Source organism: Drosophila tropicalis, unplaced genomic scaffold (genome assembly GCF_018151085.1).
Source record: "Drosophila tropicalis isolate 14030-0801.00 unplaced genomic scaffold, ASM1815108v1 contig_593, whole genome shotgun sequence".
NCBI lineage: Eukaryota > Metazoa > Arthropoda > Insecta > Diptera > Drosophilidae > Drosophila > Drosophila tropicalis.
This window is the reverse complement of record NW_027173070.1, coordinates 82,086-105,759: the sequence shown is the minus strand read 5'-3', so window position 1 is coordinate 105,759 and position 23,674 is coordinate 82,086. Positions and strand designations below refer to the sequence as shown.

Sequence of the window (23,674 nt, the reverse complement as noted above, 5' to 3'; positions counted from 1 at the left end):
GTCTGCAGCTACTCTACGAAAGTGCAAGTGACAAGTTGGCCTACTGTCCTCCCCTCCTCCTTCCTTTTCTCTTTATACTCCTCCCTAGATTTCATTAATTTCTTTTCATAAACAACTGAACATTTTTTTAATTAATTGCACTAATGATTTGTGTCTAAGGCAACAGATCTACATACATTCATACATATAAACTTACTATATATTATATAAACAAAAAATGCAATGAACTACGACAAAGCAATTATATTAAAAAAAAAAAACCAAAAGGCGTAACATGTTTGAATGGTTTTTTTTTTTTTTTTTTTGCTTGTTTTACTTGTTTTGGTTTATAGTTTTTATGTTATTTAATCTCCAATTCCTTTAGACTTTTGGGCCGTATTTGCATTTGTACAGATTTTAGGGACTTAAAACTATACCATGGTTCCCAATAGATACTTTGGGCATTATCCACTTCCTCTTTAAAATATTTGCCATTCAGATTACTGGAAAAAGAAAACATTTTATAAATAAAATCTAGCGAATCTACAAATTAGATAATTATTGTCATACCTTCTTGAGCAAAAATCGTACCACCAAGCACCATGGTGATGAACCGCGCAATTTATGTGGATAAATTCATCATTATCTCGATCAAATGTAGAGAATTTCATTTTATCATGCGTTCTCAGGGCATCACTGGCATTACCTTCGTAGTGACCCAGTAATTGTAGCTTAAATCCCTCTGTCTCATTGCCAATTAGAAAATTATCATAATGTGCATAGCTCCAGTCGCCATTGAATCTTTTGATTATTATATATAATTCATGTGGCTGTGAGTTGGTTAACCAATGCAATTTCTCCAGACCCATAAAGAATTCTCGATTTAGTTTACCAAATCCTTTGGCATATTGTTGCCAATTGCGATAGAAATCAACCGAACCATCGTAACGCCTTTGTATAACGGTCCAGCCAGGACCAGCCGGAGTAAGGCCCTCACAGTGCACCAGAAAGGGCAAATAACTTGGGAGCTGTATTAAATGTATACCCGAAGTTTTTCCATAGGGTATACATGTGGTCGTTGTTGATTCCCAATCGGCCAATAAATCATCTTTTTTCTCACGAAATTTTCGTTCCAAGTGTATAAGTTTTAATTGTAAATGCTCTATTAATAGCGTGTGGGATTCATTTTGTTTTCTTAGTTCACTGAGTGCATGTTGTTTTCGACGCAATCTCGCTTCATAGATTTTTAATTTCAATTCGAGTGAAGTGATTTTTGCACTCTTATCGGTTAAATTTTTTGCAAATATCACAGTTTGATTTCGGCATACTTCCGTTAAATTCTGAAATCTCTTTAAAAGTTCGTCTTCGCCTTGATCCTTGCTTTGAAGTTGATTTATTTCATTCTCCTGATTTTTGATGGTCACTGCATTTTGTACTATTTTACCCATATAGACATCTAGGAGTTCATTTAAGTCCTCCTTGGTTATACGTATAGTCTTGTGTTGATCTATATGCACCTCTGTTAACTTCTCATCAGGTGGCACCGGCGTAGTTGTTCCATTTACAAATTGGGTAGAATTTCCCAAGTTTAAGTCAGTTTTAATTTTAGCATCCTTCAAAGGCATCTTGCTGGGCTTCACTTTCGTTAGAGCCTCATGTGTCCATGGGACTATTAATAGAATCAAGAATATATTTAAATAATTAGGCATATTCCATCAGAACACTTTCACAATAAAAACGCGAATGAAATCTATCTCAGGAAAAGGAAACTTGCTTGCTTACATTTCAAAGTTGTCTGGTGATAAGAAATAAAGCTTGAACTTGAATATCAATAAAAAGTAGTTTTATCCATTCAGCATAGAACACAATTAAGTGTATTTCTCTAGAATCTTTATAACAAGAGAATTTACGTTTTAGCGTATAATAATGAAAATTATAAAAGACTTTGCAAATTTCTCAAATATCTTATAAAAAAAACTTCAGTTTTTATTTCAAAAGTATCAATTTTTGACACATTAGCAATATGGAAAATCTTGAATTAGACAAGACCTAGAATAATCATCAAATCGCGTTAATCTATACCAATTTATAATTTTAAATTCCAAAATCAATAGAATATTTTAAAAACTCCCTAAACTAAGTGCAGTACCTTTATCATATCACTTATAATTTATAGTATTGATTCACATATTTTTGCCAAAAACTCCATAAAAATATAGAACTAAAATAGAATTTTGATTTTTTTTCTTTTTGTAACCGCTTACATTAGGGCAAAATAGAGAAAATTCAGTAAAATTGTTAACTCACAATATCATTTTATGATAAAAGATTTCGCTTATATTCAACAAAAGGCCAAACAGTTTATAGTCAGACTTCACTGTTCTAACTTTTATCCGTTAATTTCATAACTTTCCATCACTTTTGTTGTTAACTCACAATTTGACAACCGCGAAACTCACCCGCTCTTTGAATATAAAAACAATAGAGGTGGCAGTCCACTAATATCGCCTCCACTCGATAAATGCGATAGTTTCGGCAACAACCGATAAGGAATCGATTTTCGCCAATCGACAAATGCGATAGTTTCGTTAACAACCGATGACTTTCGATATATCGGAAGGAATCGAATATCGTCACTCGATAAATGCGATAGTTTTGTTAACAACCGATGACTTTCGATATATCGGAAGGAATCGAATATCGTCACTCGATAAATGCGATAGTTTTGTTAACAACCGATGACTTTCGATATATCGGAAGGAATCGAATACCATCACTCGATAAATGCGATAGTTTTGTTAACAACCGATGATTTTCGATATATCGGAAGGAATCGAATATCGTCACTCGATAAATGTGATAGTTTTGCAAACAATCGATAATTTTTTGTGTATAGAAAAGAATCGATTACTTGCAAATATATCGCTTTTATCGAGAGTAACTCACAATTTGACAACCGTGAAACTCACCCGCTCTTTGAAAATAAAAACAATAGAGGTGGCGGTCCACTTATATCGCCTCCACTCGATAAATGCGATAGTTTCGGCAACAACCGATAAGGAATCGATTCTCGCCAATCGACAAATGCGATAGTTTCGTTAACAACCGATAGCTCTTGATATATTGGAAGGAATCGAATATCGTCACTCGACAAATGCGATAGTTTTGCAAACAATCGATTACTTTTTGTGTATAGAAAAGAATCGATTCCTTGCAAATATATCGCTTTTATCGAGTCGAGCCACTTTTAGTGGACTCCCAGCTCTAGTTTGCCTCGTGTTAAAAAAAGATAAAATATTTTAGGCCCATATTAGCCAAATAACAGATATTCCAAGGCAATTGTATTTCAGTCAGCATTGAAAACACCTTGACAAAATAAAGGCCAATCAAAATAGCAAGTCATCAGCAACCACAGTACCAATTTTGCTCCTTTTTCTCGCTTCTCTCGTTTGCAAAAATGAACGGAAAAACAAAAGCCCCAGCCTCGGCCAAGCAACAGCCTCACCGACAACGGCCGGGAACAAGACCCTCCAGGGAGACAGGTGGCTCTAACGCTACTCCCACTGCAGCAAGTTCCGAAGGCCCTGATGATAATGCCTGTGTGGTCTGTTTCAAAACTGTAGACATATACTCCATAGGAGATTGTGATCATCCGGTTTGCTACGAGTGCTCAACTCGTATGCGGGTTTTGTGCCAGCAAAACGAATGCCCAATTTGCCGTCATGTTTTGGCGAAGGTTAGTCAAATCATCAATTTTGCTGTGAGCCACGTTAACGATTACTATTTTACTACAGGTTTTATTTACATTGGAAAAGTTGCCTTATCGCGAACTAGAAGCAGGAAACCGATCCGATTTTTATAGCAAAAAGTATCGCATCGGATTTTGTAGTGCCGATATCCAGCAGAAATTTTTTCAACTACTTGATCACCCGTGTCAAAAGTGCGCCGTGCCACCATACAGAACTTTCTCGGGGCTACGTAATCATGTACGCAATGAACACAACTTGTACTATTGCGATTTATGCGTTGAGACGCTAAAAATATTTACTTTCGAGCGTCGTTGCTACACCCAAACCGAACTACATATACACAACACCAAAGGAGATGCAGATAACCGGTCACATCGTGGACATCCAATGTGCGAGTACTGTAAAAGCCGCTATGTAGACAGAGACGAGTTGTTCCGGCATCTTAGACGGGAGCACTATTTTTGCCACTTTTGTGATGCCGATGGCTGCAACGAGTTTTATAACAAATATTCTGACTTGGCTGATCACTTCCGGAGTGAGCACTTTCTCTGCGAAGAGGGCAAATGTGCCACGGAACAGTTTGTTGGAGCGTTTCGCAATGAAATCGAGTACAAAGCGCATGTGGCAAATATCCATGGCAAGTCATTAAACAAGATGCAAGCCAAACAAACGCGTACTTTGCAGCTAGAAATTACATTGGGTCGACGAGGTCGTAGTGGACCCATGGAACAAGGCATAGCCAACATGAGATCGCGGTGAGTTAAAAGAATATATAATACAACAAATACTTGATATAAATTCTTACAAATTTTAGCAACGATGAACACTTTGACGATTTGCCCTCGACAAGTACACATCACGGGCCAGTGAACATTGATGCAGGCAACGAGGAGGAATTTCCAACTTTGGGTGGAGTTACAGCTGCACCCAACGTTTCGTTGGTAAGGCCGCCGCCCCCTTCTATGCGTAATCTAAGCGGCACTTCGGGATTAGCCCGAACCAAAGAGAATTTTCCGGCTCTTGGTGGCGCAACTAATATAGTTTCCGCCGTCAGGGTAGACCAATTTCAGCAAAAGCCTGTTTCTGCTGTATTTAAGAAGTCCAATGCAAGCAGTTCTGCACAAGGTGGTGGTGGTAATGCGAATGCTATGTTATTACATGTTTCAAATCGACCAGCCGCCAAAAAAACGGGTGCTGCCACAGAAATGGATTTTCCTGCGCTGCCAGCTGGAAGTAAGAGTAAAAAAAAGGGTTACCTCAGCTCGCAATCTGGAGGAGGATATGTTGCCCAGTGGTTCGTCACCTTTTACAACAAACGTTTCGGCGAAACATAGAACTCTCGTCGATGATTATGTGTCGGTTGCCAACCCCAGCACGTACCAAAAAATACAAATGGTACAAAAGGAGGAGTCCGAAGCCAAGGCACGACAGGAGGCCATGAAAAAAAGCGCTCCCAAGTTAACGGCAGCCGAGTTTCCTACCCTTGGTCCCACCAGCTCAAGCAAAGCTGTTCCTCTGGTTTCCGTTGCCAAATCATCACAAAACAATTGGGCCAAGCCCATAAATGAGAAGAGACAACGGGAGTTAGAAAATCGGAAGGCCAAAGTTGCGCCTGCTCCGGTGCTGCCTACTTCAACCGGTAAGATGAACAACAATAACTACCAAATCCAACAGCCAGGCAAAAACACTAAGGAAAAGAAAACCAAAGAGAAGAAAAAGAATACAAACAATAATGAAGAGATTGTTACCAAGCCAAAACAAAAGGAAAAGAACAACAACGAACAAAACCAGTCAAACGAAACTCCAAATTTAATTAAAGCCAATGGACACTCGACTATTCGTACTCCGCCTGGTCTCGGAGCGACAGCTTCAGCAGTAAAGCCGCCGCCTGGTTTTCTATCCAATGTATCAGTTAATTCAGTGGCTAAGTTGCAAAACGATTTGACCTTCACCAGTTCCTTGGGCGAAAGTTATAGCATCGTGCCGAGTCCCTATACATATAGCGATCCACCTGAATCCGATTCCAGAAATCAGGTATGTAACGTCTTTGGTTATTTTCCATCTAATAAAAAAAAACTTTTCGCAGGTATTAGTAACACAAATTATGAAGATACTTAAAACACCTGAGAACTTAGAAAATTTTCGATTGCTGTCACTGAAATTCCGTGACGGCTCTTGTACAGGCCAGGCTTATTATGAGCACTGTCAAAGTGCTTTATTAGATTCTTTTTCCAATCTTTTTCCGGAACTTTTGGTTATGCTTCCCGATATCAGCAAGCAACAGGTATGGCAACTGTATACAAATAATTTCTAAAACTTAAATTTACAATTTCTCTTCCAGGAGCTTTATCTTGTCCATAAGCAACAATTAAACTCTCTATCTGTGTCCCAACGAAAATCCCTCACGTGCCTTGAAGTCTGTGGCGTTTGTAAGCAAATTGTCTTACCCAAGGACTTAGAAAGCCATCAGGAAGTGCACGAGCTCTCCAAGAATTTTCCCAGCTTGAGCGCAGGTGGATCCTTTTCCAATATACAACACGAGTAAAACAGAAATGGCAAGCGATTTGATGGCAATTGCAGTGATGAACAAAATGAAAAAGCTTTAACCATCTATATTTTTTAATGTATGTGAATATTTTTTCTCCTGCTGCTCCGTGTGTTATATAATTCGAACTCAGATGTGAAGATTGCCTAGTTATATATCTGGGCTTGTGTATGCTCAGATAGTTAGGTAAGCAAAAACTTTTTTGATGTGATTTTAAAACAGCTCCATGATTCTTAGAGTGCACAATGATAATACAGGTTTCCAAACTAGAAAAAGTGTAAAGCATTCAAAATTTAAAGCCCGATTTCTTTTAAATAAATACAAAATTAAAAAAAAAAAACCTGAAATGGTCAAATCCAAACGAGCGAGCAAGAAAATTAAACGGAAAACGATATAGGTTAATGCAAGCGTATAGCCTGCTGTCTTTTGGTAAAAACATATAATGTTTTTGTTAATTTGTATAAACGAGTAAACTATTGTGCCGACGATAAAGTTTAAATATACCTATAAAAAATGCTAAGGAGACAATTTTAACGGAATTTATTCTTGTAGGACATGTACATTTTGATTAAATTTACACCGTAGAAAATAAATTGAAAAGGAAAAATGTGTGCGGTTGATCTTAAATATTAAACTAAGACTACTAATTAAATACTAGTACATACATTGTAGTTCTTAGGCATTCTATGTTATACCTGCTCTTTGATATTTTGAACGTAGATTGCGCAACCACTGTTCCTCCTTTTTGATGGAACTTCAAATAGGTCATCATTTAGGGCTTCATTTTGTTAACCTTTATGAATTTTAGAAGACACAGTCAAAGATAATAATCCTAGTCCTCTAAGCCAAGGAATTCACGTTCGAGAGCGGCGCCCATCATATTCCATTCGCCATCGTCCTCGTCTTCCTGATTGTTTTCACTGTTTGAGTCGGATCCCATTTCTAAGTCAGAAGATAATTTCTCACCTGCTTAACAAAAAAACAGTTGTAAAAAAATAAATAACAAAAAGATGCATTAATTTACCCCGACGAAACTTTGCGCTAGGCATGTCATCGTCATCATCTTCATTTGCATTGTCATCGTCGTCGTCGTTAGAACTCTTGTCAAACTCAGTTGTCAAGTTACTGCTTGTTGTTCCAATTATAACATCATCGGTGATGCGCGTAAAAAAATCATGCGCTCGATTAGAGTTGTCGTCTTCCCGTTTTCGCTTACGCAGCTTTTTGTCCATTGGAGGATTTTCTGTTTTGGTAAATGTCAATTGATTTAAGCTTTAATTAAAAGTTCCGCGTTAAATTTAAATCTTACCAAAGTTTACAGGTCCCTCGTCACTCGAAGAGTCAGACTCGAAAAAGGTTTCATAATCCTTATTCATACTCTCAATGTCTGCATTGGTGAATACAAGCAAAGGATTGAGAGTTTCACGAAAATTGACCCCTTGCTCTTCTTGCTGCTTGCTGCTGGATGGCGAAATCTCTGATCTTTCGCTATAGTTAACTACATGCTCCGGACTATGACAATGGGCAGGAGGTTGGCGGCCTTTATTGCGTACTTTGCGATCTAGGGGGAAGAGTTTTTCTTCCACATGCTCCCAGCGTTCAGCACAAGCCCATAACCAGTTGGCATTGACAACTTTAATGTGTTCATCTTTTTTGGCCGCATTTACTTTGTATGTGCCAGCATTAACAGCTACTAAATGTGTTATATCCTTTCCAATATTAGATTGTACTTCTGCTCCTAGACTTTTGGCTATGAAATACGCCCGCGATTGTTCCAGTTGCATCTGTGTTGGTACCAAACCGGAAAAGACCAGATTTTGACCGCGCAGCACTTCGCAACGAATTTTCGGCACGATGATTTTCAAATCAGGTATTTCTCTGGTCTCATCATAGATTGCGTAAAATCGCTTATGAATATTTCGCAAAATGACCTCCAGATAAAGTAAATAGTCATCGGGATCCTCAATTTCAATTTGATGTTTTTGTCCATCGATGTTGTTAGTGGAACTGCTGCAGGAAGGATCCACAGTTTCAGATTCAACTGGTCTTTTAACATTTATTGATATCGCAGCCATTTCCTCCTTATCATCAATGACAACAATGTCTTCAATATCGCTAGTTAAAGGTTGCTTAGTTTTTTCCTCGTTAAGATCATCATTTGGGCTTTCAAGTTGACCGTTTAATTTTTCACAAATTTTTGTGGAATTCTTTGTATCACTTTGTTTATCCAACTCAAAAACATCCACTGATTCGTTTTCGTTCTCTGCCTCATTGTCTTTGCTTGTGCTGGAAACAGTACTATCAATAAGTTTATCGTCATTTTCTTTATTCGTATCCTGCTCTTCCTTTTTTTCTGGGATCTTGTCGATTTCTGTAAATGAAAATTTTGTAGAATACCGAGCAACCGCCATCGCATATTTTTTAATTGTTCCAACCTTTGAAGTCGACTCCCTCGCCATCGAGTTCATGTTTGGACAAGCCAGGCGGAGCATTTATGTCTCCTGTATGCTGAAAAAAGTGATAAGGCTTCACTTGGATTAAATTTGAGGCCATATTCCACACGTCTTCACGATCATCAATAATGCAAACCATTGAATCGCCATTTGGAAAAAGAGCCCTACAAAAAATTAATTTTATGTTATTTAATCATTTTACCCGCCATCTTAAATTAATTTACTTTAGGTTATCTGTTTTGCTTGTGGCATTAAAGCACTCATCTCGAGACAGAATTCGATGGGAAAAAAACTTTCCCTCTGGATCAAGAAGTTGAGCAATCATATGTGCATAGTTCCGCGCGCCAAAAGTACAGATGTGTAGCTCATACAAATGGGACATGCGATCTAAAAACTCTGCGGTGCCTGGGCGCAGGCGTGTGTGATACCACGGTGATTGTGGGCCATAAAGTTGAAAATGATAGATTCCTTTAATATTATCCGGCACGGAATCGTTTGTAGTATGTATGACGGTCTGGTCAAGATCAACAAGCAAAACAAGTTTGCGATCAGCAAGCAGACGTCTTGTATCATCATGGCCAAGCTTTTGTGCCAACTTTTGAGTAACCTTTAAGTCGGGCATAGTGTGAACAATGGGTACCGAAGCTTCTGATGCCTGACCCTGCAGCGATTTACAAAAAAAAAATATATATAAAATATTGTATATATTCCTCCGTACACTTACATTTTCATTTTGTCTAAGATCAGCTCCACAGTCCGCGCACATGTCCTTGATAACAGTCGTGTGTATACATTCGGTCAATTCAAGTAGAGTATCCCTGTAAATCGTTGAAACCTTAGTAGGCCTTGTTCAAAACATAAATGATGTATTCTTACCCCTTGAGTACAAGATCCCCTTCTTTACGTAGCCGCTTACTGACCACTCCAGCGCGATTTGATTTGTATTTTTGTATATCACCTGCCTTTTTTTGGTTCTTTTCGCAGATTTCACCGTCGTTAACTTCTTGGTAAAGAAATAGAATCTGCGCGGGCGAAACATGTTGACCCTCACGGACGCGCCACTTATTGATTCTTATACACCGTGTGTCCAAAACAATAACAATGCCGCTATTGCTCTTGCCGCTCTCACATCTTTCGGAGCCGGCAATGATCCCTCCACCAACTTTATCACTGTCTAAGCTGATAGTGCTCTGGCCAGTTTGTGAATGCTCTTCCTGACTTGGTTTGTGCATTTTCCTTACTTAAATTATTGTATTTATTTTTTTTTTTTTTTTTAACTCCGTTTGCGAGAATGTGACACTGCATAAAATATTTTTTTTTAGCCTTGCATTGACAGCTGATGACACTATGGCGACTGCTAAACTCACCTCCAAATTAACTACAGGTAAATAGCATTACTATGAAGACTTCTTGATTATACGATTCGCTTTTTTTGGAATTTGAGATATACAGATTTTGGCAATATCATGAATAATAAAGTTACATATGCTTTAAATTTCACAAAATAATTAAATTCCACAAACAATCGAAACATGAATTCACCACAGTGTTTATCGATAACTATATATTATCGGCGTATTTATTAAACTTCAATGTTGTTACCGTCACTAAGTCCAGCTGATTCATTTTATACAACATATTTGCAAATAAAATAAAATGTAAATAAAATTTCTTAAAGATCGTAATACAAGAACCTATACCCTGTGTGCCTTTATGGGGTTTTAAAGTAATAAGTGGACCATTGGCACATCATAATCGCGGGGTGTCTTTTACTTATCAAACACGCTAGCAAAATGCTTTGTACCAGTCAAAACAAAGAAACCTAGTACTCCAATTTTACCTAGAGCAATGGCGGGGACCTTAGCGGAATAAAATTTAAACATAAATAAGAAAAATATGTTCAAATTAATGTTTTATTAATATTATTAATAGAAGTCCTGTCCTAGATGAAAGAAAAATGCACAAAATATGAGCGCCATAGCCCACAATGACTCGGATGAAGTGCGCAGCGCTGCTCATCTAATCTGGTCGAATGCACGAAACAGTTCTACCGCTGCGTTTCATGATATGTGTAAGCATAAAATAAGTAGTAAATTTTGCTTGCTGAAATGTAGGAAATTTAAACAAATTTAATTTCATTTACAGCGCGACCTCATTCCATTAATTTAATTACGGAAGACTTTCTTGCTGGTTATATGCAAGATGGACGCATGTCAGTAGTGCGACGGTTCTTTTGTTTATTTGTTACATTTGACCTGGTATTTGTATCTTTGCTTTGGTTAATTTGTATTGTGGTAAGGTTTCGCACAACATATGCAATTTCAGGTGGATACCAAATAATGTTTTTTTAATCGTTATCTTACAGATTGATGGCGACAATATATTCCAGGCATTCCAAAAGCAGGTCATGCAGTATACCATCTACACGTCGCTTTTCGATGTCGTTGCTACGGCTCTTTGTCGATTTATTGTATTAATATTTTTTTACGCCATGTTGTATATAAATCATTGGTCCATTATAGCAGTAAGTTATATACCCTGAAATTATTATTCCTACTAAAATTTCTTTTGTCGCAGCTGTCAACAAGCGGATCGTGTCTCTTTCTTATTGCAAAAGTGTTTGTGTTTGATGTAAGAAATATTGTTCTATTGAAATTGCAATGTATTTACTAAATATTTATTTATGTTTTAGTGGGTGGATTCAAAACAACAAGTATTCGATGTGATCCTCATTATAACTTCATTTATTCTGGCATGGGGCGAAGCCTGGTTTTTGGATTGTAGGGTCATACCTCAAGAGCGCCACGCCCGTCACTATTTTAGGTGTAAGTATTTACTGCATTAAAAACCTTACTCATAACATTACTTTTATATCATTGCCGTGTATTTTCTAAACAGCACTTGACACCAACACCAGCGATCGTTCTTTTTTAACACAGCCTGCCATCTTGAGCGTGAATGAGCATCAGCCACCATCAAGTATGTTTTATTCACCCTTGGATACTGCTCACCAATCAGATGACGACGAAGAAGAGCAGGTTAGTTTAGCATTTTGATTTATACATATATGCGCATTCAAAGAAATGTTTTGCATAAAACACTTTTCCATTGTCGTCTGGTGATACCTATAAAAGGCAATGCAAAGAACCAATCAGGAATTATTATAAATTTTTTCATGTCACGGGTATTTTTAAAAAGCGTTAGCTATTGTCGACGTATTTTACAAGTGTAAGTTTCTTATCAAATATTTTTCAGGACGCCGAGTACCAGCAAATGGGTTTAGATTGCCTACGCAAGGCATTTGAGCTCATCGAAGCCGGCGATTGGAAGGTAGAAAAGGTCACCCATAAAGGAGATACTATACACAGCACTCAACGTGAAAAAAATTGGCAAAGTTTATAAATTAACAGTATGTGCTTAGTAACAACAGTCATTTTTAATTTAACTTGACAGTATTTAATTACTTTTTAAGGCTCGTATTAAATATCCTGCAAAGGAGCTAATGGAAGATCTCTTTTATCGGATTGAGGATTGCCCAAAATGGAATCCTGCTCTATTAGAGAGTCGAATAGTGCGCGTAAGTTTGTATGCCAATTGCTGCTTTATATTTGTGACCCTTTTATATCTTGTTTATTGATTTTTTATTTTTTATTAGAAAATAAACTCGTACACAGACATTACCTATCAAGTCTCTATTGGAGGCGGCGGCGGCATGGTCAAGAGTAGAGACTTTGTTAATTTACGTGCGTGGCGCGTGTTTTACAATGGTAAAATTTGCGAAGACGAAAATTCTAGGTTGAGTGGCGATGATAATGAATTCGATCAAGATAGCTCTCTAAATCGTTCCTGTGAAGGCAGTGTTAGCACCATATCTGATGGTGAATCTCAAGATACACCTGTTCAAGGCAGCGTAGGCAGCTGTCGAGCAAAATTTCCCAGCGGTCAATCTTCGTCAAATGCTGCTGCACAATACGACACACTAAGCAAAAGCCTTGGAGCAAAGAGTTTAGGAGCAGGATTACCGTTTGACGTCGAGCCGCCACCATTTGATGAATTTGAAGACGCTAAGGATGCAGAAATTAATCCGGAAACTACTCTGCCCGAAGGCGTTGGAAAAACGAAAGACAAAGTATGGGTAAGCGCTGCAATAAGTGTTCAGTATGCTTCAGAGCCGCCTAGACCAAAATACACAAGGTAATATTTTAAACAATTTGTGAAAATTACACAGCTAATTGCAATATTACATTGGAATTTTATACAGAGGGGAGAATATTGTTTCCGGCTTTGCTTTTCGAGAAATAATAGGAAAATCAGATAATTGTATATTGGAATGGGTGCTTTGTCTAGACCTGAAGGGTTATATCCCCCGCTATGTATTAGATGCTGTAAGTCAAATTTTTGCTGCCTAAAATGAAGTCTCAACTAATTTTCTTATAATTTGTGAACAGGCACTAACGTCTTCAATGATTGATTATATTGCAAACTTGCGAAAGCATGTAAGTGAATTAAAAACGAAACATAAACGTCGAGCTACAAAGCAGTAGCTACCAATCAAGCAACTAGATTTAAGTTTTGAAACCAAATGGTATCTCAAGCGTGTGCTCTAAAATATTGTAAAAATATTTGCTAATCAAGATTACAATACAGAATATTTTTTGTAATTTAATGTATATTTATCTAAAATGAACTGCGTAAGTATTTGCGTTGCACAAAATACGATTAATATAAATGAATTATTGTACTGCATTTATAAACTGTTTTAAAAAAGAAAATACATATATCAACTTAAGTCGTTTGTTATCGGTTGCTATAGCTATCACTATGATTAGCCATAATGTTTTTATGCTGCATTATTATATCCTGTTGCATACATGTATATTGAATCGTTATTTAGTGTCAACTTGAACCATTGGTGCTATATATATTGTTTAATTTTTGTGAAAGTTTTGCCAAAACAGCTAATTGATTTTACAGTAAACTTTTCATTAAGTTTTAAATTGACGTGCCACATTTTTAAATTATCTAATCTAAATCTCTCTTTTATTTATTTCAATCTTACACCTGCTCAACATAGATTAAAAAAATATTTAAATTGTCGATAAGCGCAAAGTTGGTTAACAATCGATAATTGCAGTATTTTATTTTATCGATATATATCAATTTCAATTAATCGATATTAAGCATTCAAGTTTCGCTTCTCCGCACTGAATTCGCCCATCACAATTAAATTTGCTGCATTATAAAGTATTCGCCGCTCTAAGTTAAATTCGCTGCTGTAGCAAAAATTCGCCGCTAAAAATTAGATTCGCTGCAATTTTCTAAATTCGCCACTTTCATTAAAATTCGCCCCGCAATTGATATTTCGCCGCATAAAATAAAATGTGCTACATCACTTTGAAGACGCTAAGGATGAAGAAATTAATTCGGAAACTACTTTTCCCGTCGGCGTTGGAAAATCGAAAGACAAAGTATGGGTAAGCGCTGCAATAAGTGTTCAGTATGCTTCAGAGCCGCCTAGATCAAAATAGACAAGGTAATATTTTTAAACAATTTGTCAAAATTATACAGCTAATTGCATTATTACATTGGAATTTCATACAGAGAGGATAATATTGTTTCCGTCTTTGCTTTTTGAGAAATCATTGGAAAATCAAATAATTGTATATTGGAATAGATGCTTTGTCTAGACCTGAAGGGCTATACCCCCCGCTACATATTAGATGCCGTGAGTAAAATTTTTGCTGCCTAAAATGAAGTCTTAACTAATTTTCTTATTTTTTGTGAACAGGCATTAACGTCTTCAATGATTGATTATATTGCAGACTAGCGAAAACATGTAAGTGAATTGAAAACAAAACATAAACGTCGACTTACAAAGCAGTAGCTAGCAATCAAGCAACTCGATTAAAGTTTTGAAATCAAATGGTATTTCAAGCGTGTGTTCTAAAATATTGATAAAATATTCGCTAATCAAAATTACAATACAGAATATTTTTTTTTTATTTAATGTGTATATATTTAAATTGGACTGCATAAACATTTGCGTTGCACAAAATACGATTAATATAAATGAATTATTGTACTGCATTTATAAACTGTTTTAAAAAAGAAAATACATATATCAACTTAAGTCGTTTGTTATCGGTTGCTATAGCTATCACTATGATTAGCCATAATGTTTTTATGCTGCATTATTATATCCTGTTGCATACATGTATATTAATTGTTATTTAGTGTCAACTTGAACCATTGGTGCTATATATATTGTTTAATTTTTGTGAAAGTTTTGCCAAAACAGCTAATTGATTTTACAGTAAACTTTGCATTAAGTTTTAAATTGACGTGCCACATTTTTAAATTATCTAATCTAAATCTCTCTTTTATTTATTTCAATCTTACACCTGCTCAACATAGATTAAAAAAATATTTAAATTGTCGATAAGCGCAAAGTTGGTTAACAATCGATAATTGCAGTATTTTATTTTATCGATATATATCAATTTCAATTAATCGATATTAAGCATTCAAGTTTCGCTTCTCCGCACTGAATTCGCCCATCACAATTAAATTTGCTGCATTAAAAAGTATTCGCCGCTCTAAGTTAAATTCGCTGCTGTAGCAAAAATTCGCCGCTAAAAATTAGATTCGCTGCAATTTTCTAAATTCGCCACTTTCATTAAAATTCGCCCCGCAATTGATATTTCGCCGCATAAAATAAAATGTGCTACATCACTTTGAAGACGCTAAGGATGAAGAAATTAATTCGGAAACTACTTTTCCCGTCGGCGTTGGAAAATCGAAAGACAAAGTATGGGTAAGCGCTGCAATAAGTGTTCAGTATGCTTCAGAGCCGCCTAGATCAAAATAGACAAGGTAATATTTTTAAACAATTTGTCAAAATTATACAGCTAATTGCATTATTACATTGGAATTTCATACAGAGAGGATAATATTGTTTCCGTCTTTGCTTTTTGAGAAATCATTGGAAAATCAAATAATTGTATATTGGAATGGATGCTTTGTCTAGACCTGAAGGGCTATACCCCCCCGCTACATATTAGATGCCGTGAGTAAAATTTTTGCTGCCTAAAATGAAGTCTTAACTAATTTTCTTATTTTTTGTGAACAGGCATTAACGTCTTCAATGATTGATTATATTGCAGACTAGCGAAAACATGTAAGTGAATTGAAAACAAAACATAAACGTCGACTTACAAAGCAGTAGCTAGCAATCAAGCAACTCGATTAAAGTTTTGAAATCAAATGGTATTTCAAGCGTGTGTTCTAAAATATTGATAAAATATTCGCTAATCAAAATTACAATACAGAATATTTTTTTTTATTTAATGTGTATATATTTAAATTGGACTGCATAAACATTTGCGTTGCACAGAATACAAATTATATAAATCAATTATTGTACTCAACCTATAAACTTTTTTTAAAAAGAAAATATATATATCAACTCAATACGTTTGCTGGTTGTTGCTAAAGCTATCACTATGATTGGCCATAATTTTTGTATGCTGCAATATTATATTTTGTTTCACACATGAATATTAAATGGGTATTTAGTGTCAACTTGAACAAATTGGGTCAATATAGATTCTATCGTTTTTGTAAAACTTGCCAAACATCTAATTGACTTTACAATAAAGTTTGCATTACGTATCAAGTTAACGTACAATATTTTCAAATTATCTATTCTGAATATTACTTTTATTTATTATAAATTTACAGCTGCCTAACATTATTAAAAAACAATTTTAATTATCGATAAGAGCAAATTTGGTTAACAATCCATAATTGCAGTATTTTGTTTTATCGATATATATCATTTTGAATTAATCGATATTAAGCATTCAAGTTTTGCTGCTCCGCACGGAATTCGCCCATCACAATTAAATTTGCTGCATTAAAAAGTATTCGCCGATCTAAAATAAATAAAGTCGCTGCTGTAGCTAAAATTCGCCGCTTAACATAAGATTCGCTGCAATTTTTTTTAATTCGCCCAACAATTGATTATTTGCCGCATAAAATTAAATTTGCTGCGTCATTTAGGTTTTGCGGCAGAAAATTATTTTTGCTGTACAATTAAAAAATTGCCGCACACAATTAAATTCGCTGCACAATAAAAATTCGTCGTTTATAATAAAATTTGCTGCATAAAAAAAAATCGGCGAATAAATTGTCATTAAATTAATCATAGCAAAGCTTATTTCTATTCCTATGAATTGAGTCTATCACAACATATACACATACCAATCAGTTTTATAGTTTGAAATAATAAACCAGTTTAAGCTTGAGTTAATAAATTGAAGCAATTGTTCCTATACATCTAAATTTCTTATAAAAAATCCAATTATCTAATTTGACTGCAATAATATTTATAGTAAATTATTGCAACAGCCTAAAAATAGGCACAGCATATAAGTTTGCTGAACTGACAGTAAATTTTCCGAATACCGATAGTCGCAAAGTTTTGACTGAATACATTATTATGCCAGCCTAAAAGTAGGCAAAGCTAATGTCAATACTGAACAGTTGTTCTAAATTATCCGACTATCGATTTTTTTAAATCTTATCGATAACTGGATAATAAAAAATCGATAACAAAAACTGAAATTATCCGAATATCGATTAACCCAATGTATCGATAAACCGATAAACTGCGACAATCGATAACAAATTTAATTTGAAATTATCCATATATCGATAATATCCAATTTATCGATAAACGGATATTTTGCAATAATCGATAAAAGTAAATGTACTTAATTTATCGATAAACGGATAATATTGTAATAATCGATAACAAATATAATCTGCAAATTTTTCGAACTTCGATATTACATATTTTATCAATAAAATGATATTATTATAAAAATAAAAAAAAAACATATTTAATTTGCCGCGTTTAAATGAATTCGCAGCTAAAAGTTAATTCGCCACTTTAACATAAATTCGCCAGTGTAGCTCAAATTTGCTACTCAAAATGTACTTTGTAAACTGCTGTTATTGGTTACCTAAACGCTTGTGATTGGTCGATAGTGTGTGCGTCATCACAGCGTCCACTTTGTCCAAACAATACATATTGCAATTTTATTTTCATTATGGTCATTGATAATGACACACCGTTGCCTATACAAAAGCACATACCCTGGAGAGAAATAAGCAAAAGGCTTTGTTGCTGCGCAAAAACAATTGAATCAAATTTTGTTGTCTATGCCGCATCACTCCGTTTAATCCTTTTCTTTTTTTGATATATGTTATTGCGGAAAAAAATGTTGACGCTTTCAAAACTAAAAACGAAATGACGCTACCACGTGTACAACTTGAACTCATTTTGAGTTGGTTTGCTCATAGATGAGTGAGCAACCAGCAACTGAGCAGGCTAAGTAAGCAAAATGAGCGAGTCGACTCACTTAGCCAATTGATTTAATTTGCCACTTTTAAAAGAATTCGCCACAAGCAAATTCGCCCTGTATGTCAAATTCGCCTGAGTTATTAAGTGAGCAATTGAGTAATGTGAGTAAACAATTGAGCAACGAGTAATTTGAGTGAGCAATTGAATGAGCAAAATGAACAAATTGAGTTATTTCGCCCTATTTGTTAAATTCGCCACACCTATTCAAACTCGCCTTATGCAAAATTCGCCCCTTTTCTGTCAAATTCGCCCGAGTAATTGAGCAATGTGAGCAAACAACGAGCATGTGAGTGAGTAAACGCGTAACTGAGCAACTGAGTAATGTAAGTGAGCAATTCAGTAAGTAAATGAGAAAAAAGAGCTATTTGACTCATTTCGCCTACTTTGTCTATTTCGGCACAAGCAAATTCGCCCTCTATGTCAAGTTCGCCTGAGTTATTGAGTGAGCAATTGAGTAATGTGAGTAAACAATTGAGCAACGAGTAATGTTAGTGAGCAATTGAATAAGCAAAAAAAGCAAGTTGAGTTATTTCGCCTTATTTGTTAAATTCGCCACACTTATTTAAAATCGCCTTATGCAAAATTCGTTCCTTTTTTGTGAAATTCGCCTGAGTAATAGATCAATGTGATCGAGCAACGAGCACGTGAGTAAGTAAACGCGTAATTAAGCAACGGAATAATGTGAATGAGCAACTCAGTGAGTTAATAGCGATTTGACTCATTTCGCCTACTTTGTCTAATTTGCCAGACTTATAAGAATTCGCCACAAGCAAATTCGCTCTCTATGTCAAATTCGCCTGTGACTCCAAACCCACGTGGTCATTCATAAAGACAGCTTCTTGCCCATACAAAAATCTAAACGCGAAGAAAAATATAGGTAAAAGGCTATATTTTACTACGCAAAACCAATTGGAAAAATTGTCCCTTGTATCACGCATCACTCTGATTGATTACTTCCTTATTTTTATTAATGTGAATGCGAGAATACATGTTGTCGCCACCAAAGTTATTACCGAAATGACGCAACCAGCACGTGAGTAAGTAAACGCGTAATTGAGCAACGGAGTAATGTGCATGAGCAACTCAGTGAGTTAATGGCGATTTGACTCATTTCGCCAACTTTGTCTAATTTGCCAGATTTATAGGAATTCGCCACAAGCAAATTCGCTCTCTATGTCAAATTCGCCTGTGACTCCAAACCCACGTGGTCACTCATAAAGACAGCTTCTTGCCCATACAAAAATCTAAACGCGAAGAGAAATATAGGAAAAAGGCTATATTTTACTACGCAAAACCAATTGGAAAAATTGTCCCTTGTATCACGCATCACTCCGATTGACTACTTCCTTATTTTTATTAATGTGAATGCGAGAATACATGTTGTCGCCACCAAAGTTATTACCGAAATGACGCAACCACGTGTACAAATTAACCTTATTTGTAGTTGAGTTACTTATAAGTAAGTGAGAAAGGAGCATTCTTAGTAAGCAAACCAAGCAAGATGACTCACTTTGCCTATTTTGTAATATTTGCCGCAGTTATATAAATTTGCCACAATTAAATTCGCCCCTTTAAGTCAAATTCGTTTGTGTAACTGAGCAACATTAGCGAGCAAACAAGCATGTGAGTCAGTAAACGCGTAACTGAGTAATATACTTGAGCAAATGACCACGTGTGCAACTGAGCAATGTTAGCGAACAAATGAGCAAGGGAGCCACTGAGTAATGCGAGTAAGCAAGTGAGCCACTGAGCAATGCATAAGAGCAAACGAGTAAGCAATTGAGTAATTTGAGCGAGCAAGTGAGCCACTGAGTAACGCAAATGAGCAAACGAGTAAGCATCTGAGCAATTTGAGCGAGCAAGTGAGCCACTGAGTAATGCAAGTGAGCAAACGAGTAAGCAACTGAGTAATTTGAGGAAGCGAGTAAGCCAATGAGTAAAGCAGGTGAGCAAACGAGTAAGCATCTAAGTAAACTGAGCGAGCAACTGAGTAATGTGAGCAATTTGAGCAAAAAAACGAGCAATCGAGCAGTGTGAGTGAGTAAACGCGTAACTGAGTAATATACTTGAGCAAATGACCACGTGTGCAACTGAGCAAAGTTAGCGAACAAATGAGCAAGGGAGCCACTGAGTAATGCGAGTAAGCAAGTGAGCCACTGAGCAATGCATAAGAGCAAACGAGTAAGCAATTGAGTAATTTGAGCGAGCAAGTGAGCCACTGAGTAACGCAAATGAGCAAACGAGTAAGCATCTGAGCAATTTGAGCGAGCAAGTGAGCCACTGAGTAATGCAAGTGAGCAAACGAGTAAGCAACTGAGTAATTTGAGGAAGCGAGTAAGCCAATGAGTAAAGCAGGTGAGCAAACGAGTAAGCATCTAAGTAAACTGAGCGAGCAAGTGAGCCACTGAGTAATATAAATGAGAAAACGAGTAAGCAACTTAGTACAGTAATTGAGCAAGTGAGCCACTGAGTACCGTAAGTGAGCAAACGAGTAAGTGAGCAATTGAGCAGTGTCAGTGAGAAAACGAACTATTGAGAAATGTGAGTCAGTAAACGAGCAATTGAGCAACGTAAGTGAGCAAACGAGTAAACATCTGAGAAAATTTGAGCGAGCACGTGAGTAATGTGAGCAATTTGAGCAAGAAAACGAGCAATTGAGCAATATAAATGAGCAAACGAGTAAACATCTGAGAAATGTGAGCGAGCAAGTGAGTAATGTGAGCAATTTGAGCAACAAAACGAGCAATCGAGCAATGTGAGTGAGTAAACGACCTACTGAGTAAATGTAAACAACTAAGGGGCACAACATTTGGCTATTTGGGGCCTTAGCACTCGCTATTCCAGTCTGGAGGCGGCTAATGAGAATGCTGTAAAGAGGAATATGCTTGATATGTTGGGTCTAGTGCGTCGGGACGGTGAAACATCAGGAGAAGGAGCCGATATGGATGATAATAATGATATGCTGCCGCCATCAGGCGAGGATCAACAAGTAGATCAAGAGCATTCCCATGCCCAGGAACGACAACCGCTTGGAGGCGCAGTTGGTGATGGAGTGGGTCTAGTAGAGCCACCAAATCCAACCGATTTACAACAGGATTATATGGAAAGTGATTCTGTGCCAGATCTATCGCCACAAGCCTTGCCAGAGCCACAAACTGGACCCATACAATTTGGTGAATTGGAGGCAGCACCTGTTATGCTGGTGCAAGGCGGACCCTCAGACTATGCACAGCAGGCGGTGCAGCAACAGCAGCAACAACAACAGCAACAACAACAACAACAACAACAACAGCAGCAGCAGCAGCCACCGCCTCAGGCAACGTATGGCTTGGGTGGTTATGGTCAGAGTGGCATCTCAACGGACATTGATATGCCATTGATTGGTGAACTTGCCGATCCAAATCCACCGCCAACTCCGCAATTCTTGGGGGAAGTGCATACACCCATGTTTGATGCTGTTGCCGCTGCCGAACAGCAACATTATCATGCCCAGCAACAGCAGCAACATCATCCCCAATGATATAGACCTTAGCTGAAACCACGCGATTTCAGTTTACCCTGGCAAAATTATTAAACCCAACTTCTCTATCTTTCTTTCTCATGCAATTTGCTTTTACTTAATTAATTAAGTACGAGTCTCATACATTGGCGGATCTAGGGTTGTGAAATGGGTGTGTAACATTATTTCCTAAAACATGAACTAAACGGTTTAAGAATTTGCTTTTTAAAACATAAAAGGATATTTTCCTACGATAAAGTATAATCCTTAAATGCAATACTCCGTAAAGACAGTTTTTATGTTGCATGGGATACAACAAGTTTATAAATTTGAAATCATTTGCTGCCTTTTGCAGAGTTCCTTCATTTTTCTTCGCCAGATACGCATATGGTCCCCATCTCACTAAAGATTCGTCTACTTGAATCTTTTTTAATTCTATACTCACAAATAAATGTTTTAGTTGTGTTTTGTTTATATTATTAAAAATTAACAAACAAAAAGCGAACTATATATAGGTTTTAAGATGCTAATCAAAAAAAAAAACAGAATTGTAATTTTTAAAAATCATTTTTAATCAATAAAACACAAATCCATACATAAGTATTTAGTGTAAACTAGACTAAGCTGTTTCCTCAATTACCTGAGAAAAAGTTCCACCATAAAACCAATACTAGATAGAAGCCAACCAAAGATGAGTATAAACCAAGCTAAGCGAGTGGTATCCATATCAAGAGCCTTGAACGGAAGATCATTTTCAAAGAGTCGCACATAACCAGCTCTTAAAGCATCATTAAAATCCGAGACGAGCCAATGTTTGAGTAAACCCACTGCCTGGATACGCATAATGAACAATTTTAAATGCCCTGACAAATGGGAATTCCTTAGCATAGGATAACCAATGCCAGTGGAACCCAAACAAGCTGAAGAGTAACGGAAAATCGGCTTTAAAACATATTGCTGCTGCAACGAGAGAAACCCCCAACGATCTTCTGCCGAGGGATAGGCATAACTTCGATTGAAACCCAAAACAGCTGAGAAAAGTTCACTATCATTCACACCAACCATTAGACGAGAGACTTGATCTATTAAATGAGGTTTCACATGCCTTAAGACCATATTAAACTCATATGTCCGTACAAGTAACTTTTGCCTCTGCTCAATCAATTGTTCCATGCTGTCCATTTGTTTATCCACCAGAAGAGTAGTTAAAAAACTACTCAATTCATTACAATACCAGTTGGTCACCAAAAAACCCAGAATGGCTAATTGCAGGGCAATGGAAAAATAACGCACCGAGGGTTGATAGAGTCTCGATGGACAACTGATGAACAGCAGTTGACTAATACTAAGCAGAAAACAATAACTTAGATTTTTATGCCGATTCACGGGACAGGCACCATACAGAATAAATGTTATGTAGATAACTGCACCGAGCAAGACTAGCCAACTGCTCCATTGAAAGGGTCTTAGTAGATACATATAACGTGGTATCTCATTTCGCACCGGTGTCATTAGGCAAACCTTATTGATCAGCAATGGATAACTACTATCGCCCACATGCCAGTCGATTTCCGGATACGGATGTAATGATATTTCCATTTTATGTTGTTGAATCAGCTTCATAATCCTCGTCATATCCACACCACTTGTCAGAGCGATCTCTTCCTCCGCATTACTCACATGAAGAGTGGCATTGTGATGGCGCAGAAACTCCATCAGTACACGATAAGCAAATCCTCGAATTAGTCGCCGACCAGTCTGCTCATCTTTTACATAAAATGTCCTTGGTAAATCATTTTTCATGGGTGTAGAGACTATATAACCGCAAAGATCTCTCTTAACTGGTGGAAATAGATGATCCCTTAGATGTAACTCGTAATAATTAATCACTGGATATGGTGAGTAAGCATAGATTCTCTCTCTATGCACCACCAGAACATTGACAAATTGTAGATACCAAAGTTTTTCAAAGATTCTCATTAAATCTCCATAGGCATTACTTCTCTCCGCTGGCAGAGAAAC

General features: G+C 36.7%; 5 protein-coding genes across 5 annotated transcripts; 3 read left to right on the top strand and 2 right to left on the bottom strand.

Annotated features, from left to right (window-relative positions):
• Positions 1-308: 308 nt before the first annotated feature.
• LOC137577155 (ryncolin-4) lies at positions 309-2,432 on the bottom strand. Its single transcript, XM_068290550.1, has 3 exons — positions 2,416-2,432; positions 550-1,648; positions 309-482 (listed from the first exon to the last, which is right to left on the bottom strand). Exons 2-3 carry the CDS (start codon positions 1,602-1,604, stop codon positions 341-343), a joined length of 1,197 nt encoding a protein of 398 aa, XP_068146651.1. The 5' UTR covers positions 1,605-1,648; positions 2,416-2,432; the 3' UTR covers positions 309-340.
• A 787-nt stretch (positions 2,433-3,219) lies between these two features.
• Positions 3,220-6,801, top strand: LOC137578129 (E3 ubiquitin-protein ligase ZNF598). Its single transcript, XM_068291777.1, is given in 6 exon segments — positions 3,220-3,715; positions 3,774-4,483; positions 4,543-4,984; positions 4,986-5,762; positions 5,815-6,012; positions 6,070-6,801. Coding segments are annotated over 6 exon segments (2,610 nt in total). The 5' UTR covers positions 3,220-3,436; the 3' UTR covers positions 6,274-6,801.
• On the bottom strand, positions 6,798-10,230 carry Fcp1 (RNA polymerase II subunit A C-terminal domain phosphatase Fcp1). Its single transcript, XM_068291778.1, has 8 exons — positions 10,094-10,230; positions 9,603-10,025; positions 9,451-9,544; positions 8,951-9,387; positions 8,709-8,890; positions 7,583-8,644; positions 7,298-7,516; positions 6,798-7,239 (listed from the first exon to the last, which is right to left on the bottom strand). Exons 2-8 carry the CDS (start codon positions 9,956-9,958, stop codon positions 7,106-7,108), a joined length of 2,484 nt encoding a protein of 827 aa, XP_068147879.1. The 5' UTR covers positions 9,959-10,025; positions 10,094-10,230; the 3' UTR covers positions 6,798-7,105.
• Positions 10,231-10,367: 137 nt separating this feature from the next.
• Start1 (Steroidogenic acute regulatory protein-like) lies at positions 10,368-16,415 on the top strand. Its single transcript, XM_068291779.1, is given in 19 exon segments — positions 10,368-10,384; positions 10,673-10,797; positions 10,872-11,020; positions 11,092-11,250; positions 11,304-11,357; positions 11,419-11,551; positions 11,625-11,764; positions 11,982-12,107; positions 12,109-12,135; positions 12,199-12,303; positions 12,382-12,920; positions 12,988-13,111; positions 13,175-13,417; positions 13,801-14,259; positions 14,328-14,451; positions 14,515-14,562; positions 15,141-15,599; positions 15,668-15,792; positions 15,856-16,415. Coding segments are annotated over 12 exon segments (1,755 nt in total). The 5' UTR covers positions 10,368-10,384; positions 10,673-10,694; the 3' UTR covers positions 13,271-13,417; positions 13,801-14,259; positions 14,328-14,451; positions 14,515-14,562; positions 15,141-15,599; positions 15,668-15,792; positions 15,856-16,415.
• A 4,619-nt stretch (positions 16,416-21,034) lies between these two features.
• On the top strand, positions 21,035-21,673 carry LOC137577818 (PH domain-containing protein DDB_G0275795-like). Its single transcript, XM_068291373.1, has one exon. It carries the CDS (start codon positions 21,035-21,037, stop codon positions 21,671-21,673), a length of 639 nt encoding a protein of 212 aa, XP_068147474.1.
• Positions 21,674-23,674: the final 2,001 nt, after the last annotated feature.